General features: G+C 32.4%; 2 protein-coding genes across 2 annotated transcripts; both read right to left on the reverse strand.

Moving 5' to 3' along the window:
• Positions 1 to 3,358: 3,358 nt before the first annotated feature.
• On the reverse strand, positions 3,359 to 6,771 carry LOC137831302 (disease resistance protein RPM1-like). The gene is made up of 2 exons (XM_068638926.1): positions 3,919 to 6,771; positions 3,359 to 3,594 (listed from the first exon to the last, which is right to left on the reverse strand). The coding sequence occupies exon 1, from the start codon at positions 6,631 to 6,633 to the stop codon at positions 3,925 to 3,927; it is 2,709 nt and encodes a 902-aa protein (XP_068495027.1). The 5' UTR covers positions 6,634 to 6,771; the 3' UTR covers positions 3,359 to 3,594; positions 3,919 to 3,924.
• Positions 6,772 to 13,268: 6,497 nt separating this feature from the next.
• Positions 13,269 to 17,482, reverse strand: LOC137831303 (disease resistance protein RPM1-like). Its single transcript, XM_068638927.1, has 2 exons — positions 13,901 to 17,482; positions 13,269 to 13,560 (listed from the first exon to the last, which is right to left on the reverse strand). The coding sequence occupies exon 1, from the start codon at positions 16,544 to 16,546 to the stop codon at positions 13,907 to 13,909; it is 2,640 nt and encodes an 879-aa protein (XP_068495028.1). The 5' UTR covers positions 16,547 to 17,482; the 3' UTR covers positions 13,269 to 13,560; positions 13,901 to 13,906.
• Between the last annotated feature and the right edge of the window lie 3,811 nt (positions 17,483 to 21,293).

Here is a 21,293-nt window from a genome sequence, read left to right on the forward strand (position 1 = left end):
ATAAATTTACACAAGTATGCAAAATAAAAACAACATCCAATTTCCCTTTCGGATTGTTTAATCCATAACTCATTTAGTAATTACAAAAATACCTTCCAGATTGGATAATCCGTAAAGCATTTGCCAATTAAAAATTACTTATGGATTGCGTAATCCGTACGTCAAATTTTAACAGAACAAATGAATTCCGGATTAGGTAACCAATAAGACATATTTTAAGTTATAAAATGACTTCCAGATTGTGTAATCCATAATTCATTTAGTACCGAATTACACAATCTGGAAGTGTGAGTTTGGTTAATTTTGGATCCGATATACGTACAGATTAACTAATTTTAATTTTGTGTTTTTCTTCCAGATTACATAATACGAAACTTAGTTTCAGAGTTGGAAAAATGTTCCAGATTACCTTATGCGGAACATATGTTCTATTACAGATTGAGTAATCTGGAATATTATTCCAGATCTAGACTAAGTTTCGTATTATGTAATTCAAAACATAATTTCTTCGCATTAACCGTTATGGATTGTGTAATATGTTGATCCAACATATTAACCAATATGAAAATAAGCATTTAAGGCACCAGATTGAAAAACTTAACTAAGAATGACGAGTAAACCACCATGAACAACATCATCACACCACCACTACCGACACCACCACTATTATTGCCACCGCCACCACAACCGACAGAGCAACAACAAGAACTACAAACACTTTTTTTTTCACTCAAGTGACAAAATGTAGAACAAAGCTTCTATTTTTATCTTTTTACTTAAAAACTAATTTTAGGATTTTTAAAATTTATGGAGGTGATCTATTCTAATTCTATTATCAGCTATGGGTTCGAATTTAAGCGAAATTCTAGAAAATGTTTGTTATCCTGAAATTTTCGTGTCTTTCCTAAATGATAAGGATAAAAAAAAAATTGGGTCAAAAGAAAATGCCATTTTGGAATTTTATCGACAATTTGCTTGTGTTGGCGGAGATCCAGTATTTTCTGAATCTTTATGGAAAGAATTAAAAAAAAAAATTTCAACAAAGATGTGAATTAGGAAGAATTGGTCGACGAAATATGAACCAAAAGCTTAATCTTGATATACCCAGAACAATACATTGTGCCTGAGTAAGTGATGAAGGTGCAGGAAAAAGCATTCCTTTTCTTTCACCTTCAATTGCACGATCCAGTCACATAAGCCTTTGTTAGTTGGACATGCAAGCATGTAACACTATTGCAAAAGTGACTTCTGGACAAACAAATCCTTTGTGTTCAGCCGAGTGGTTATAAATGTGTCATGTTTCTGATATTTACAATAATCTTTCCCAATAATCTTACCTTGTTAGAAATAAAAATAAAAATTAAGAGTCACTCCTCGTCCTTTCCAAAATAAAAATAAAATTGTTAGTTTGACTAGCATGAAAAGACACTATAATAAAAACACAAACAGATCATTAACAATATTAATATTAATAATATTAATATTAATAATATTAATATTAATAATAATATTAATATTAATAATATTAATATTAATAATATTAATATTAATAATAATAATATTAATAATATGAATAATATTAATAATATGAATAATATTAATAATATGAATATAATATTAATTATAATAATATTAATAATATTAGTAATAATATTAATAATATGAATATAATTTATTTTATTATTATTATTAATAATTATATTAATATGTATAAATTATATATATGTTAATTATAATAAATATAATAAAAATGATAATATGATAACAAAAATTATTTTTATTTATTAAATAATATTATCGCTAACTTCTGTTGGAGTGATATAGAGAAACAAATATAAAGCATATGCTAGAAGGTAGAAAAAAAGTAGAGAAATCAGTTCAGAAGTTAGGAAGCAAATACATTTCTACTACGAAAAGAATAAGGGACATGTATCAATCCACAACAAAATTAATACTAATAAGAAGAGAGAAAAATGTACCTTACATTTCTAAATCTCAAAAGTCTATAAATTCTAAGTCTGATCTCTTGGCCCTGAGGGAAGAAATGATATTAAGATGGGACACATGTTGGACCATCCAATGTTTTTCTCCTCCATTGAGTGCAGTGTTGTCCTTATGTTCAATAGGCATTAACCAGATTTCGAGGACTTGGAGTTTTTCTAAGTGAAGAATGTCAGAGGGACAGTCTTGAGTATTGGGTTTTTCTTTAACCGAAGCTTCTCCAATGAAGGCAATGCTCCTTCATCAATAAAGATGGATTCCAAGTCATAAAAATCTCAGAGCACCAGTTCCTTTAAGTTTCTGAAATCCTGCATTTTGAAAATGCAAAGTTTCACCTTTATAGGCCCTGGCCTTGATAGAGATGGACAACAAATTTGGCATATCTTTCCGTAACTACAAAGGATTGTTTGATAAATTGGTGTACATCAAAACCAACTCCACCATATTTAGCAGCCATGAAAAGTGTGCAAGTCAATAATTTCATTGTCAACTGCAGCTAATTCAATGTCATCCCAAAATGTTTCATTCCATATGCCATCAAACAAAACAACATACCTCTTATTGCCGCAAGCAGTTTCTGACTTCTTATATCAGTGATCTTTTTATCCATAGTAGTAGAAAGATTCTGAGGAGGAGGAAGCTCCATTTTTTCGTTGCAAAACTTGTTTTCAGAATGAGGAGAAAAAAGAGTGGAAGCCATGGAAGGAGCTTGAGCTCTTGATACCATGTGAGACAGAGGAAAGGGAAACTGAGGGAGAATGAAAAGTATTACACCACAAGAGAAACTATAACTGACTATTGTTGAGTAATAGTTTCTAAATCGTTACTAAAGGCATCTTCCATGCACAAAGCACCTTCTCTAAGTCGCATCAACCTTTTTGTTCATTCGCTCAGGCCTACTGTTACCTTCTTCAGCTTCAGCCACTTTATCTGCATCATTGATGAAATCTTGAAAGCCTTCCAGTTCATCTTTGACATCTGCAACTTCTTTTGGGAGATCTCTCAGCATTTCGACAGCTTCCAAAACTTTGAAGCCACATGCTGACCAGCAAAAGGACAATGCAGTTTCTGCTATTTTAGTTATTTTTCTTTGTTTTCTTCTTGGTGAGTGCAAAACTTAATGTTCTTCAACATTATATATGGCCAACTTTGAGTATCGATGCCCCATTATTTAATATGTTTTTGGCAAGTTCGACATGCAGCTAGTTCATTTGTTTTTTTACGATTATTACTTAAATGGATCATGCTTGGGGTTGTAATTGTACAATTAATATTGGTTTTGGTCATAATATTGTAATGGCCAAATTTAAGTGAAGTGACCAATTTATAAAGGCATTAGAAACGGAGATAAGCGATCATAGAAAATGAGCTTCAATTACATATAACATCAAGTTGCATTAAGGATTCTTGACCCAAACTACAAGTTAGATACACATTTTGGAAAAGGAAAGAGGAAAAGATAGAAGGAAGCCTAGAAAACATTATCAGAAAATGAAGGGTCTCGCACTTTGATACATCAAATCCAGATCCACCCTTTCAAGGGTCGCAAGAGAGAGCACATGAGGGAATCTTCACTCAAATCATATAGCTTCCCTAAAATTCACAATTATACAGAAGTCAGTGGAACATCTAGAATTCAGAACATTACAGTTATCAAAATCAAATGTACATAAATTTATAATCTGCTATAATCATAATGGAATACTAAATTTACACTAAGTATACACTTACAAATACCACAAAAAGACTAAACTTCTTCCTAAATCGCACGTTTCAAGTGTTTATCATGATCACACTTATGAACATCTAAAGTAAAAAACGTGATCATGAGTTGAGGTAAACACCTCTCAATTCTGAGCATAAATTAACACAAGAAAAGATCATAGTGGTGAAACTCATATAATGCTAAATACATACCACGGATCACATATAGCCATAATTGATGCTCCAGTGCTGCTTTTTACCAATGCGATCAATTTCCTCCACAAATTCCATTGGCATAGAAGGGACATCAAGAAATTTAAGTTTCTTCAGATACTGAATGCCCACAGGTACAGTTTTGAGTTCATCAAGGCATGTCAACTCAAAATATTCCAAAGAAGGCAGTGCTGTGTCATCAATATGGATCGAATTCAAGTTCCAAAGATTTGAGAGATTTAGCTTCCTTAGTTTCTGGAACCCTCCAGCTTGAAAATGCAAAGTTTGACCTTCATAAGCGTGGGTTAAAGAGAGAACCGTCAAACAAGGCATATCTTTTAGTGATTTCAACGGATCATTGGTTAAGTCAGAGTGGCGTAAGGTCAATCTCTCAAGATTATGGAGTTGAGGAATCCAATTTGGTAACCTTTCTAACTTCATATCAAGGAAAAGCTTCTTAAGTTTAAAATTTGGTAACGTAATGTTCAAGTCGACTACTTCACTGCGGTGATGACCAGATGTTTCAATGCGTAGTGCCTGCAAGTGTTCCATCTTCTTTATTGAGGAGCAAAGAACATTGTTGTGGTCTCCGCTGAAGCAAAGCACCCTCAGATCCCTTAACTGCTTTAGCTTTCCCACCTCTCTAATCGCCACTTCATCAAACTCCACACGCACTTGTGGTATCTTTTGTAGCATTGTCATGCCTCCAATATCCTTCCATTCAATTGAAGAAGATGCACAGTTAGGTGTCAGAAGATATCGTAACTTTTGAAGCTTGGTGATCTCCTTTGGAATCTTACACACTTTTGTTTGTCGTATATCCAAGGTCTCCAAGTTCAGGAGCTTACGAATGGATTTTGGAAGACTTTCTATCTGTGTTCCCCTAAAGCTTAAATACCTCAGGTGGATTAAATTCCCCAACTTTTTAGGAACACAAGGTAATCCAGAATCTTCATAATCAAGTACCCTCAATGGCATATCATCTTTAAGAATTTTGCTTTCCAATTGGACAAACCATGATTCTTCTTGTTTTCCTGGAATGGTTATAATTGACCGAATGAGTGAGGTTTCAGTACTTCTAATTACATCATTGGTTGCAATTGTTAGACGTCGAACCAACCCACTTGACTCAGATTTATCATGCCCACCATCAATATACTCACAAAATCTTGTATCCTTGACTTTTCTAAGGATCATGCCATGTATTAAATCATGAACACGGCATTTTTTAACTTTTCCTTCCATGGAAAATGAAGACACTTGCACCAAATTTCTATGGACCAACCCTAATAAATATTCATGTGCAATTTCTTCTAAAGATTTCGGGGTATCAGGTGTAACAAATCCTTCAGCTACCCACTGCCTAACCAATCTATCAGATTCAATTTCATAGCCTTTCGGATACATTCCGAAATACAATAAACATGATCTGAGATTGATTGGCAAACTATCATAACTTAAACCTATAATTTCTGTTATATCGTTTAAGTTAGGATTGAACTCTTCACTAAACAGTCTCCATTGAGAGGCACTTTGTTCCTTTTGAGCCAAAAGACCACCAACGACCACTATTGCTAGAGGTAAACCTTTACACTTCCTCACAATTTCAAGAGATAAGTCTTTAAGTTCTTCTGGAAAGCCTCCAGCGGAACCATACTTAAATGCTTTTTTGTGGAGCAATTTCAAAGATTCATCTTCACTTAAAGGTTCTTCCAGCTTATGCAGTTCAATAAAAGAAGATTTCTTACAGAACACCGCAACCATCTGGTGCCTTGTTGTGATTATTATCCTACTTTTATTTTTATCATCAATCAAAGCAGATTGAATGTCATCCCAAAAGTTTTCATTCCACACGTCATCAAATAAGATAACATACCTCTTCTTGTGCAAGCGATCTCTGACTTCTTCTTCCAAGGAGCCTCGATCCATCTTAGAAATATTAGAAGGTGGATCTTCCTTTCTTTCTTTGCAAAGTTTGTGTATCATATCCCTCAACAGTCCTTCTACAGTGTAGGATTGAGAGACTGTGATCACTGCATGGCACACAAAGTCGTCATGGACCTTGTCAAAAACACTCTTGGCAAGAGTGGTTTTTCCAACTCCTGGAATACCAACGACAGAAATCACAGTGCGTTCTTCTCGTCCCTCTGTCAACCAATCTTTCAATATCTTTGTAGGTCCAGCAAGGCCAACAACCTCCTCTTCCTTAATAAGAAGAGGATCCATTTGAAGTTGGTGCAATGTGACATTTCGATTTTCTCCAGAACTGTTTAGTCTTGTTTCTAAAGAATATTGGCTTTGAAAACTACCTTTTTCATCACGAACAACTGATTTGTTATCCTGAATCTTATATGCTATTTGAAGTCGAGGGATCAGGATTTTGATGTAGTGAACAGCCTTAGAGAGTAAAGCTACCCATCGAGGACCATCTTGAGGTTGTTTTTCTCTAACACGGATCCAATATTCATCAATCACATCTTCCATGCGAAAAGCTGCTTCTCTCAGCCGCATCAACCTTTCCTTCATTCTTTCACGCCTCTTGTTATCTTCTTCAGCTTCAGCCACTTTATCTACATCATCGATAAAATCTAGCAAGCTTCCAAGTTCTTCTGTAATCTCTGCAACTTCTTTTGGGAGATCTCTCATCATTTTGACAGCTTCAAAATGTTTTGGGAGCATATACTGGCGAGCAAAGGACATCGCAGTTTCTGCCATTTTAGTGTAGTTTTCATCTGCGTTTTGCTATGTGGTGGTGGTAGTGGTGAGTGCAATACTTTATGTGTTAACGTTCTACAACATACCACAGTCCTTTTACTTCTAATGTATTTAAGCCTTCAAAAATATAATATAAGCAGAATAATCATGATGAACTTGTCTGAAATTGTGTCTCCAATTTTTTATTGAACCTTAGCATATTTTAAAATTAACAACGATTAATTAATTCTTTTAATAAAATTTCAAATTGAATAAAATAAAATAAAAGTAATTCAGCCTACTTTTATTCATGTAATTGCTGTGCACTGTTTAGGCGAAACAGACTTTGAGTTTTCAACATCTTTATTAAATGTTTCGTGTTTTGCTCTTTTTCCTATTTATTTTGCCGTACTAAAGCAAGAGGGGTAGTTGTACAATTGATTGTACTTGCCATAGGTAGTAGTTATACACACTTAATGTCCTCCTTAGTAGGTTGTGTTGCTAATAGTCGTTTAAAGTACTTCAATAGTCAATCCTTATACAAGTTCTGGTGTAAGCATCTACATCATAGAGAGAACTTGGAATTTAGCTCCTTTTTTAAAGAAAGATTCTGGGTAAAGGAGCTTAGGATAAAATTACTTCCATTTTGGTGACTTCAAAACACAATAAAAATGTATTCATTTTGCAACTCAATTCTTATTCAATTAAAGATCAAGGGACAAGTGGTCTTATTTATAGATACACAAGTCTTTTACACTTCATATTGTATGGAGTGTAGGACTTAACACTAGTGCAGAAACATAAAACAAGTGCGGCTATTTCGAATTTATAAATGCGGTTTTATAGGCGCATTTGATCAACACGTACTTGTAAATCAAGAAATATAAATGCGGCTATATAGCCGCATTTATAAATACCATTTACAAGTGCGGCTAAGTAGCCGCACTTGTATATGCCAAATCATTAAAAAAATTTAAAACATCGTCAATCTTGTGTGAAGGCAACGTTGATGAAGAATCACGGGAGCTATTGGCGACAGCAGAAGCGACGACAGACAGGGAAGCAGCAACGGAGCAAACAAAAAAACCCACAAGAACCCACGAAGACAATGAAAGAGTACTAAGCAATGCAAGAAACCAAACAATGTAAGAAAAACGAATGCCAGCCAACGAAACAGTGCTTCGAGACCACCAATGCAAGGAAAGAAACATATATAAGAAAAACGAAAAACATCTATGCATATATTTGTGAAGATGAAGAGGAAGAAAGAGAGTTTAAGAAACTTACATTGCACAAATGGAATGCAGATGCAGCAGAAGGAGACGAACTCATAGTGCGAACGCGAAACGAAGGCAAAGACGAGAAAGAAAGTATGAAATTGTGTGTGGCGCGCTTCAAAATTTAGGGTAAAAAAGGATTTACGAATGCGGCTAAAGGTAAAACCGCATTCGTAAATCAAAGAGTTTTGATTTACAAATGCGGCTATACAAATAGCTGCATTCGTAAATCATGTGTGGCTATACAAATAGCTGCATTCGTAAATCATGTGCGGCTATACAAATAGCCGCATTCGTAAATCAAGTACTTTGATTTACAAGTGCGGCTATATAAATAGCCGCATTCGTAAATCAAAATAATTTAATAAATGTCACCGCATTTTTTACGAAAGCGGGTAACGCAAAAGCCACACTAAATAAAGAGTATCATTTTTTTCTTTTTGCACTAGTGTAAAATGCAACACAAGGTTCCACATGAGAGCAACTTTGGCACATCCAAGGGAGAGGAGGAGTGGCGCCTCATTTTAGCCTATTTTGGCCATGTTCTCCATTATGTGGGACTCCATGTGTGTTGGTCGAAGTTTGACTAGCTCCTCGATTTGCTTATCCAACAAGGACCAATTAGGGTTATGGTTCTACAAAATGCAGAGAAAAAGGCCTACACTTTTATAAAGAAAATCTACTATTATACAATGTGTACAACTGAGAAGAAAGAAAATTCTAATATTCTCTTTTTAAGTGTAGAGTCTTCCTCATAAGCCTTCATCTTCTTCTTTCCTCTTAACCAAAGATATAGGTGTGGTGGTGTGGTGGTTGGATGATTTTCATAATTCTCTCCCTCTTGAAAAGGATTTATCTCATTATTTGATTGATGTTTAGTGACAACAACTTTTATTAGTTATTTCTTTTTATTTTCCTCCTAAATCGAACATCTATAATAACAAATAAAATTTGAATAAGTTTCTTTACTAACAAAATGTGTTTAAAGAAAATAACAAGAAAATAAGGCTCTATATTATTTTTGTAAAAGTTTTTATTAGAAAAATTAAGGGCCTATGTTTAAAAAACATTTTTCTTTTGTTTTGGTCATTACCTTATGCTTTGCAATGTCAAAATAGAATGTTGTTTTTGAGATTTTTGTGAATACAAGTCAAAATTATTACCTTTTTGTGAAGTGTTCAAAAGCATGCATATTCTCTTAAAATTTTCTTTTCTATGGATTTCTCTCGGAATTTGTTTGTTTAACTCTTTGTTTCTACCTAATAAGTGTCATATTTTAGTAATATTTCATATTAAAATATAGACACTTAGGAGTATTAATTGATAAAATAAGTATAATATAACCTCTAATTTATTTAAACATTTTTACATATTTGTGATATGAATTTGAATAAGAAACATTTTTACATATTTTGTGATATTAATTTGAATAAGAACGAATTATTCCCAAATTTATGTTAATTTCAAGATTTTATGGAAGAATGGAGATGAAAGGGCAAAAGGAGAATAGACAAAGTTAAGAAGGGAAAGCTGAAGTGCACCAACACTCACCAAAGCTCGCCCAAGCTCACTCAAGCCAGAAGTTCCCATAGAATCTCGCTCAAGCGAGCTCAATCTCGCCCAGGTTAGATCACTCCAGTGACATTGGGGCTTTTTTTTGCAACTCGCCTAGGCAAGTCCAATAATGCACATGCGAGAAGTCATTTAACCCAAGCCCAACTAAGTTAGATATGAGGCATGAGACACCACCCTAGACATTATCAAGTGGATTGTCATTCAATTGGGATAAAAGTAAATTACTTTTTCAGTTTTATTATAATTATCAAGTAGCAAATGTTTTAAAACAAACTATGAGTTATAATTGATAAAAAAAAAGTATATTGCTGTATTTTTAAAAATTAAGAGATATTTGATTAAATATTAAAAAAAATTATTAAATATCAACTAAATTTAGAGACAAAAAATAATTTGTAATTAACTAAATTAGATACTATTTTAGAGACTAAAAAATTATTTATATCTAAAGTGATTTTTATTATTAATAAAATTTATTAAATTATTTCTAAATTAGTATATATATTAGCTATCAAGGTTCATGTTATTAATCCTTTAGATTCTAAATTAGATTCTAAAATATTAATAAAGACTAATTTAAAATATAAAATAGTAAGTAGAAAAAAAAAATTGTAGTTCATGATTAGATACCAATTTAAAAATTATTTTATAAATTTGTATTGATAATGGAAATTATTTTAGATATCAATAATTTTTTATTTTATAAAATGGTCTTTAGTTTAGTTAAATATTAACTAATTATTTTAATTTTTAAAATTAATTTTTATTTAATGATTTTTCTGTAATAAATCATTCTATTGATAGTGAAAAATTAAATTAAATAAATAATAATAATAAAAGAGTAATTAAGTCTACTTTTATTCATGATATTGTTCCAGCAAATTTTGTGCATCTACGTGACTTTGAGCTTTCAGCATGTTTATTAAATGTTTTGCGACCAGGTTGTGTTTTTTTTTTTTCCTATTTATTTTGTGGTACTTCAAGACCGCTAAATTGTATTTATTGTATTTCTCAGATAGTAGTTGATTCAATTAATTTTGTCAGGTGGTAGTTTTACAGTTAATAGTTTTTTTTACCCATCAAAATTTTGAAAAGATTTTTTTTTTCTTTAACTTTGATTTTTAAAGTAATCTTCATATTTTGTTTTCTCTATTTCGTGTGTTATTTAAGTTTTTTTATAATTTTTTAAATTAACTTCCATTAAGTTCTCTCAATAGAATAATTACAACTTTATTTTAATAGTACTTTAAATATGTGCTCACATTGATCTAAATTCTTTTATTATGAATTATAAATTAGTTAGATAAAAAGAATATTATACATCTATAAACCAATTCGACGCGAAAATAATTCTAAGTATATAATATCTATTTATAAAACGGATTAAATATGTTTTTCATCTTTGTACAAGTAAAATTGATTTTCATTCTTAATCTAAATTTTAGACTTTTTAGTAGTAAAAAAATTATTGGAATGAGTCATTACAAACTTTATTAAGTGGTAAACGAATTTTCAATATGGAATAGGATGTTAAAATATTTCATATTAACTCATCATTAACATGAATGTTATAATATTATAATATAATCCAAATTAAAAATTTGTTTGTCATGTAAAAACAAGAAATTGATAAAAACTTATTCCAATAATTTATTTACTACAATTGTATCAGTATCTTGAAGACTAAAATTAAGACTAAAAAAAACTTCATGTTACAGGAAAGATATGCATTGTTTTCGGTTTAAATACAATAATTATAAATAATGGAAAAGAGGAATGAAATTTTAGTAAAAAAAATCAATTATTTTTCTTAATATATCTGTGACGGAAGAAATGAAATGGAGAGAGCACTAGTTTTTATTTGTGCATTTTGTGATGCCGAAATAAAAATAGTAAAATATAAATTTTGATATGGTGAATTGCAAAGGTTAGTGTTTGCTCCAAGCTTATATTAATTATCCAAGCTAAGTTCACATGAATGCATGCATCAAAATTAATGAACTTTGAGAAATATCAAATCACACACTTTTTGACCTTTGGTTTAGTGAAAATCTTCAAAACTAATGATTTACTTATAGTAAGAAAATATATACAAACCTTGAGATTATCATTGACAATTTTTCAGGAATGAAACATAAACCGGATAAAAAAAAAATTATTTTTTATAAAGGTGATTAACAAATCACTAGGGTCAATAAAGTATTGACTAAGAACAAATTAAAATTGAATTGAGGTAGAAAAAAATTATAAAGCATCGTTGAAGAAATTTGAACAACACCAATATATACTACACGAATAACATAATGACCACGTAACACATGGATTTTATTAGTATCACTTTTTTGTTTTCTACTTCTGTTTTTTGTGTACCAACACGTTGCCGGATAAGAAGAGGAGTTTGTTTTTGCCTATTTATTTTGTGGTACATCAAGAATCAGTAAATTGCATTTATTGTATTTCTCAGATAGTAGTTGATTTAATTAATTTTATTTGTCAGGTGGTAGTTTAACAGTTATAATAGCTTTTTTTACCCATCAAAATTTTGAAAAGATATTTTTTTCTTTAAATTTGATTTTTAAATTTCATATTTTGTTTTCTCTATTTAGTGTATTATTTAAGTTTTTTTATATTTTTTAAAATTAACTTCCATTCAGTTTTCACTACAAGAAAATCATAAAATAGAAACTAATTTTTAAAGACAAAAAATAATTAGTTGCAATAGTAACTAAATTAGAGATCATTTTAGAAACTAAAACAAAATTTGGTTTCTAAATTAGTTTCTATTATTATTAAATAGTTTTTAAATTGGTATCTAATTATAAATCAAAGTTTTAACTACCAATTATTTAGTTTCTAAATTTGATAGCAAAAACCTTGGTCAAATATAAATTAATTTTAAAAATAAAAAATATGTCATAATTTTCAATTTAAAAATATACATTTGTAAAAATATGTCATAATTTTCAATTTAAATATGCAATAATAATTACAAATTATAGAAATAGAAAAAAGTATAATGATATTGTAGTAAAGAGAACCAATTATTGGATTAAAGAGAACCACCAGGTGCAATTGAGTAGGAGACCTTAGAGTTTCCATCAATGAGATTTACGAGAGAAAACAAAAAAATATTAAAATAAATGCCAAAATATCACCAAACACATCAAAATGAAATAAATTAAATTAAGCTATAAAATAAATTAGAATAATCATCTTTAACATGGAAGTAGAAAACATATATGCATGAATCAAAGTTAAGTATAATGCAATTAAGGAATAAAAAAATAAGAGTAAATCATCTGCGAGCATTTTGAGAATAATTCTCAAGATAAATTAATAAATATAATGAAAAAAAATATTATAAGAAAAAATTATTAAATAGAAAATAGTTTTAAAAGATTAAAAATAATTAGTTATTATATTGATTAAATTAGATATTATTCTAAAAATTAAAAGAAATTATTTATATCTAAATTAGTTTATATTATTGATTTTAAACTTTTATATATATATATATATATATATATAATTAGTTAACCAGATTTTACTTACAAATTTTAAAATCTAACTAATTGAAATAATATTAGTAATAAACCTCAAGTTTATAGTTTGAGTGAGAAACCTTTTTCTTTAGTGAAAGCCCTAACTCCTTAAAAATTTACAATTAAGACAAGAATTACAGTATCTCCAATAATGTTGCTTTATTAAATCCAATTATAGTCTTCCAATTTTGAAATGGTCAAGAGAGAATAAGATAACTTATGGTGAAGTGAACAATTTATGAACTCATTGCGATCACAGAAATAAACACCCCTCAAAATGCTACATTTTTATTCATTATATTGTTTACTGATAAAATAAAATAAAATGAACTTCAATTACATAAAAACATCAAGTTCCAGTTAGGATTCTTCACCCCAAACTACAATTTAGAAACACATTTTGGAAAAGAAAAGAGAATGAGAAAGAAGGAAGCTTAGAAAACATCATCAGAAAATGACGGCACTTGCACTTTGATGCATCAAATCCAGATCCACCCTTTCAAGGGTCGCAAGAGAGAGCACTTGAGGGAATCTTCACTCGTATCATAGCACACCTAAAATTCACAATTGTATACAAGTGAGTGGAACATCTAGAATTAAGAACCCTAAACCCTAAAGAACATCAATTAAAGTTAACACAATCAAATGTACATAAATTTATAATGTGCCTAAATACTAAATTTACACTAAGTATACACTTTCACAAACACCACAAAAAGACTAAACTTATTCCTAAATCGCACGTTTCAAGTGTTTATCATGATCACACTTATGAACATCTAAACTAAACAACGTAATTCAAGAGTTGAGGTCAACACCTACCAATTCGAAGCATAAAATATTAACACAAAATAAGATTATAGTGGTGAAAATCTTATCATGCTAAATACATACCACTGATCACATATAGCCATAATTGATGCTCCAGTGCTTCTTTTTACCAATGCGATCAATTTTGTCCACAAATTCAGTTGGCATAGAAGCGACATCAAGACATTTAAGTTTCTTCAGATGTTGAATGCCCACAGGCACACTTTTGAGTTTATCAAGGCATGTCAACTCAAAATATTCCAAAGAATAAAGTGCTCTCTTATCAATAAGGATCGAATTCAAGTTCCAAAGATTTGAGAGAATTAGCTTCCTTAGTTTCCGAAACCCTCCACGTTGAAAATGCAAAGTTTGACCTTCATAAGCGTGGGTTAAAGAGAGAACCGTCAAACAAGGCATATCTTTTAGTGATTTCAACGGATCATTGGTTAAGTCAGAGTGGCGTAAGGTCAATCTCTCAAGATTATGGAGTTGAGGAATCCAATTTGGTAACCTTTCTAACTTCATATCAAGGAAAAGCTTCTTAAGTTTAGAATTTCGTAACGTAATGTTCAAGTCGACTACTTCACTGCGGTGATGACCAGATGTTTCAATGCGTAGTGCCTGCAAGTGTTCCATCTTCTCTATTGAAGAGCAAAGAAAATTGTTGTGCTCTCCGCTGAAACAAAGTACCCTCAGATCCCTTAACTGCTTTAGCTTTCCCACCTCTCTAATCGCCACTTCATCAAACTCCACACGCACTTGTGGTATCTTTTGTAGCATTGTCATGCCTCCAATATCCTTCCATTCAATTGAAGAAGATGCACAGTTAGGTGTCAGAAGATATCGTAACTTTTGAAGCTTGGTGATCTCCTTTGGAATCTTACACACTTTTGTTTCTCGTATATCCAAGGTCTCCAAGTTCAGGAGCTTACCAATGGATTTTGGAAGACTTTCTATCTGTGTTCCCCTAAAGCTTAAATACCTCAGGTGGATTAAATTCCCCAACATTTTAGGAACAAAAGGTAATCCAGAATCTTCATAGTCAAGTACCTTCAATGGCATATTGTCTTCAAGAATTTTGCTTTCCAATTGCACAAACCATGAGTCTTCTTGTTTTTCTGGAATGGTGATTATAATTGACAGAATGAGTGAGTTTTCAGTACTTCTAATTACATCATTGGTTGCAATTGTCAGACGTCGAACCAACTCACTTGACTCAGATTGATCATGCCCAGCACCAATAAACTCGCCAAAACAAGTATTCTTGACTTTTCTACGGATCATGTCGTGTATTAAATCATGAACACAACATTTTTTAACTTTTCCTTTCATGGAAAATGAAGACACTTGCACCAAATTTCTATTGACCAACCCTAACAAATATTCATGTGCAACTTCTTCTAAAGATTTCTGGGTATCATCAGGTGTAACAAATCCTTCAGCTACCCACTGCCTGACCAATCTATCAGATTCAATTTCATAGCCTTTCGGATACATTCCGAAATACAATAAACATAATTTGAGATGGAATGGCAAATAATCATAACTCAAACCTATAATTTCTGTTATATCGTTTAAGTTACGATTGAACTCTTCACTAAACAGTCTCCATTGATAGGCACTTTGTTCCTTTTGAGCCAAAAGACCACCAACGACCACAACTGCTAGAGGTAAACCTTTACACTTCCTCACAATTTCAAGAGATATATGTTTAAGTTCTTTTGGACAGCTTCCAGCGGAACCATACTTAAATGCTTTGTGGAGCAATCTCAAAGATTCATCTTCACTTAACGGTTCTTCCAGCTTATATACTTCAACCAAAGTAGATCCTAAGTACCCAAGTTCGTCGAGCCTTGTTGTGATTATTATCCTACTTTTATTTTTATCATCAATCAAAGCAGATTGAATGTCATCCCAAAAGTTTTCATTCCACACGTCATCAAATAAGATAACATACCTCTTCTTGTGCAAGCAATCTCTGACTTCTGTTGTCAACTGGTATAGACTCATCGTAGAAATATTAGAAGGAGTTTCTTTCTTGCAAAGCTGCTGTATCATATCCATCAACAGTTTTTCTACAGTGTAGGTTTGAGAGACTCTGATCACTGCATGGCATTCAAAGTCTGCATGGAACTTGTCAAAAACATGCTTGGCAAGAGTGCTTTTCCCAACTCCTGGAATACCCACAACAGAAATCACAGTGCGTTCTTTTGGTCCGTCTTTCAACAAACGTTCCAGTATGTTTGTTGGTTCAACAAGGCCAACAACCTCCTCTTGCGTCTCCAGAGGATCCCATCGACGTTGGTGCGATGGATTCCTTTTATTTTCTCCAGAAGTGCTTGATCTTGGTGGATATTGCCCTTTAATATCTTCAATCTTATTTGATATTTGAAGTCGAGGGATCAGAGTTCGGATGTAGTGAACAGCCTTAGATAATAAAGGTACCGTTGGAGGAACATCTCCAATACGGATGTTATATGAGTCAATCACATCTTCCTCGAGAAAAGATACTTTTCTCAACTGCATCAACCTTCTCTTCTTTTCTGGACGTCGAGTGTCATCTCTTTCAGCTTCAGCCTCTTCATCTTCTTTATCGATGGAATCTCGCAAGCGTACAAGTTCATATTTAATCTTTTGAACTTCTTCTGGGAGGCCTCTCATCTTTTTGATAGCTTCCCAAAGTATTGAAATCGCAAGCTCCGAAACTTTCCCCCGTAGTTCATCTTCCATTCTAGGGTAGTTGTTCTACCGTAGATCGTCCACACTAGCTTGGGTTTCGTGAAAAAAGGTTTGTGAGTCAAAAGAGGATGGAGGGCTCGATGTGATAAGTTTAAGGCGTTTTAACTTTGCTTTGTTGGACAAGTGGATCTGGAGTTTAGGATCCGAGAACACGGGTTTGTGGAAAGAAGTTCTAGATTCAAAATATGGTGGTTAGAGGGATCTTTGAAGTCGAAGAAAAAGCATAACAAATTCTCTTTGGTGGAGGGATTTGAAAGAGGTTTGGTCTCTTGACGAGTGGAAAAACAGTTTTGAGGATACTTTTTCTTAGGAGGTAGGAAATGGGAGGGAGATAAGGTTTTGGGAGGATAAATGGGTAGGCAACCTGAATCTCAAGGACGCCTTTCCGAGACTTTTCACCATCAGCTCCAACAAGGATTTGTCCGTTTGGCAAGGGGGCGAGAGGTCACAAAACTCATAATGGAAGTGGAAGATCTAATGGAGAAGGAATATGTTTGAATGGGAAAAGACTCAGGAACATTAGTTGATGCAAGTATTGGGAGATCAGAGGGTAAAGCTGGATAAGGATGATTTTTGGGTTAGGAAAGACAAAAGGGTCAGCAGTGTTCACGGTAAAATCAGCGTACAAAGTTCTTAATGATGATGTTCTTGGGATTGAAAGGGAATTGTATGGAGATTTCTAGAGGCTGAAGGCACAACCATCTTCACATCTCACAACATGGAGGGTTCTAGAAGACAAAATAGCGTCTAAATCAAACTTGGTTAGAAGGGGGTTATGCATGAATACCAGTGTTGTCTGTGCGAGGAGGAAGAGAAAACCACATCCCATCTTTTGTACACATGTAGAGTAGCTTGGCTCATGTGGTCTAAGTGGATGAGGTTGGCAACGACGGATCATAGGGAGCCAAAAATTCATTTTAAAAGCTTAATGATGAATGGTGTCAAGGAAAGTGTAAATCAAATTTGGGGCGGTGTGTGGATAGCAGTTGTAGGAGAATTGTGGTCACATAGGAATAAGAGGATTTTCAGAGGAGGTAGGGTCGATCGCATTGAAATTTTCACTATGGGTCAAATGAAGACTTGGTCTTGGATTACGTCTAAAGCGCACGATGTAAGTTTTTCATATTCAAATTGGTGTCTTGAGCCTTTGTTTTGTATGAGGTCAGTTAAAGTTCCTAGGAGATAAGTTTTTGTTAAGAGGTTAGAATATTAGATTCTCATACTTGTACAAGGATCGAGGAATCACTGAAATACCTTTTATTTATTAATTTGTTTTTCACTTAAAAATAAATAAAAATGGTGAGTGCAAAGCTTGGTGTTGTTATATAGCAATGTTAAGGTGAAAGTGGTGAGAAATAGACTATGAATAATAACCATGGGATTAATCTTTACTTGATAATACCATTTTACACCTTCCACGACATGCCACGCTCCTTTTACTTCTAACGTATTTAAACCTTCAACATTATAGAAACTTCTATGATGTAGGCATCTTCAATATATTCTCTTTATCTGTCCCATTCTTGACTAATTTTCTTTTTTTTTCAATTTAATGTAAAATTATGTAATAATCTGACAATTTTCTATCCAACCAGAAGTACAGTTTTAATAAACAAATATTAATAATTTCAGTTTACATATCATATTTTATATTGTACCGTTCGGAGTTGGACAATCCAGTCGCACTCGGTATCAAAGATCATCCAACCGGCTAATGTAAATATATAAAGATAGAGTTATATTTTTATAATGATACACACTAAATATGGTTCATTAATAATATCGTTCATTACAAGCTATATAAATATTTAATTACCTTATTCGTCCCTATATTTAGGGCCAATATTCAATTTAGTACAGTGGTTTTTAAAAAAATCAATTTGGTCCTTATGTTTTTCAAAATGTATCCAAAATGGTCATTTCCGTTAAATCTCAATTTACTACGTCAAGTGTTGCTTATGTGGTAGAGAGAGGGGCTTATGTAGCATAGAGAATGGCTTATGTGGCAGAGAGATGTGAGTTTTTTCTTTCTCTTTCAACCCTGCCTTCAAGCTCACTTCGCCGGGGGCAGCCGGTTCCACTTCTCCTTAACCGTGGCTTTGTCCTCATTCACGAGTCTATGTACAACAGGATCGTCGGTGGTGATGACTTTGAAGAAGTTCTGATTCTTGAAACACTCAAAACGACGTTCATTTTTGGAGGTGATGCGATCATATGAACGATCATAGTATTCGAGAGCGTTGAAGGAGAGCTTAGAGAATGTGGAGAACGGGATCTGGTCATGCATGTTCTATCGATTGGGTATACATAGAGGGATTTGAAAACCGCAGCTTCACGGCACGGCGCATTAGGGTTTGAGTGGTTTACATGGTGTTCCACTTAACGTCGTTTCATGCGATTTAACAGAAAAGACCATTTTGAATATATTTTAAAAAATATAGAGACCAAATTGATTTTTTTAACTATACTAAATCGAATATTAGTCTTAAATGTAAAGACGAATAAGGTAATTAAATCTTATATAAATAAACATGTTATACAAGAGAAAAATATGTCTTTATTACTATATTATCAGCACTAAATACTAAAATAGTTATATTATTATATTATTAAACTAGTTATATTATATATTTTAAATATTTTAAAATTTGATTAAAATCCCAAAAGAATTATATTGTTATACTTTTAATAAAATATCAAATTAAATAAATAATAAAGTAATTAAGTCTATTTTTATTCATGGTTTATTGTATATTTAAGAAAATGTTTCGTGGTTAGGTCTTTCGTATTTATTTTGTCGTACTAAGTAGTAGTTGTACAATTAATTGTATTTATGATAGGTAGTTCTAATATTAATTGGACTGGTTAGCTTTCAAACAAATTTTACATGTCGGTGGTATGTGTGGCATGTTTTACTATATAATAGTTGTTTAGAGTTTTTACCACGTTATGAAGCTCGGACACTTCTTTTAAATGACGTGTCGGTGTCCGATACCGGACACCGACACTCGTATGACATCTATAGGATAGGTATTCGTGAAGTGTCCAATTCAAAAAATATTTGTTAGATTTATGACAATTCTAATACGGTTCTAACACAATTTTAAAAAAAGGAAAGTATATTAATTTTCTCAAAATTTAAACTTTATTGTATAAATTGTTATTATGATTATAAAAATAAGAAACAAATCCTTGTGAACCAATCATGAAAAACATCTTTCTACTCCAAAAAATAATCTAAAACATGTTTGTGTACATAAATCTTTATTATCAATTTATATAATTCATAATTATATAATATATAGATCTGTGTCCTACATTAGAAATTTTACGTATCTCCATATCCATATCTGTGTCGTATCAATGTTCGTATGCGATATAGTCACGTTGCTTATAGCTAGTTTTTAAACAAAATTAATTATATTTAATGTATATAATAGTCGCTTAGAGTATTTATAGTTAAGTTTGAAACAATATTAATCATATCGACATCTCGGTTACGTATCATGGTCCATCATAAATGTATATAAATTGACACTAAAAAAAGGTAAAAAAGTAAGTGAAATAACATAAATAATCTGCTTTAACGCAAAAAGGTCTTGAAAGTTGAAATTTCTTTGCAGCTACACACGTCTTCACTTGTCGAGATGTGTTGACTGGAAAATCAAAGACATCGTGAGCCGCATACTGTGATCAGATCCAAAGATAACAAGCTACCCAGATTTTAGCAGGAGGAAGGTGAAGTGTCAGTTATTCTGAGCCGATTAGAGGATATTTGATCTTTTTACACGATTCTTGCAAGAATATTTTGGCGCCATTGTGAGTTGAAGATGATTAGCTATATGGTTACCACGAGAGAAAAAGCAAGTTCTGGAGGCCAAACCATTGGCGTTGATCAAGGAGTTGAGAGAAGAATTGAAGAGCTTGAAAAGGGAAAGCGCGAAAGAGGTAAACGCCTTGAAGGTAGAAAATGCACACAATAAGCAAAAATTGAAGGCGAAGATACCGAGCCACTCAAATCCCTAATAATAATTTCAGTTTACGTATAATAATCTATAACTAATACATAATAATATTTTATATAACTATAACGATGACAATTTTATTAAACTAGGTATATTATTATATTTTAAATATTTTAAAATTTGATTAAATCTCAAAAGAATTATATTGTAATTATTCTACTGGTCGAGTCCGTACGACTGATAGAGATCTCAGCATTCGGTTAGAGTCATCTGACATGACCAAATTCATTATTCCTTACAGAAGATTAACAAAACTAATCAATGATCAAACATTAGGTAATACACTTTTAATCATGATCCATAACCCTAATCCGGCCCAATAAAAAAAGACTCATGATAATTATATAAATAGGCACAAATTTTAAGAATCATATACGTCATCATGCAATACTAATAGTATCGCTGAACACCCAAATCTCACTTGAGCGTCGGAGTGCCTTTTGCACGTACCATCCGAGTTTGAAGTTTACGAAGACGAGGAGTAAAGAAGTGAAAGGAGAACACGAAGACCATCTCAAGAGGGAAGGAGGAAAGGTAGACCGACCGACTGAGAAGGAAGACAATCGTTCTCTTGATTCCAACCCTATTCGAGAATAATTGGCGGCCTTCGTGGGGCTAATAGAATTGGAAGAAAGAAGAAATCAAATGGTGTCAACCAGAAATATGGTGAAGGATAGGACATCGGGAGCTAAGCATATGAAACTGTTGATGTC

Source organism: Phaseolus vulgaris, chromosome 6, assembly GCF_000499845.2.
Source record: "Phaseolus vulgaris cultivar G19833 chromosome 6, P. vulgaris v2.0, whole genome shotgun sequence".
Taxonomy (NCBI): Eukaryota; Viridiplantae; Streptophyta; class Magnoliopsida; order Fabales; family Fabaceae; genus Phaseolus; species Phaseolus vulgaris.

Bases quoted from the DNA above. Each gene is read 5' to 3' on its own strand.
- LOC137831302 (XM_068638926.1), bottom strand. From the start codon at position 6,633: ATGGCAGAAACTGCGATGTCCTTTGCTCGCCAGTATATGCTCCCAAAA.
- LOC137831303 (XM_068638927.1), bottom strand. From the start codon at position 16,546: ATGGAAGATGAACTACGGGGGAAAGTTTCGGAGCTTGCGATTTCAATA.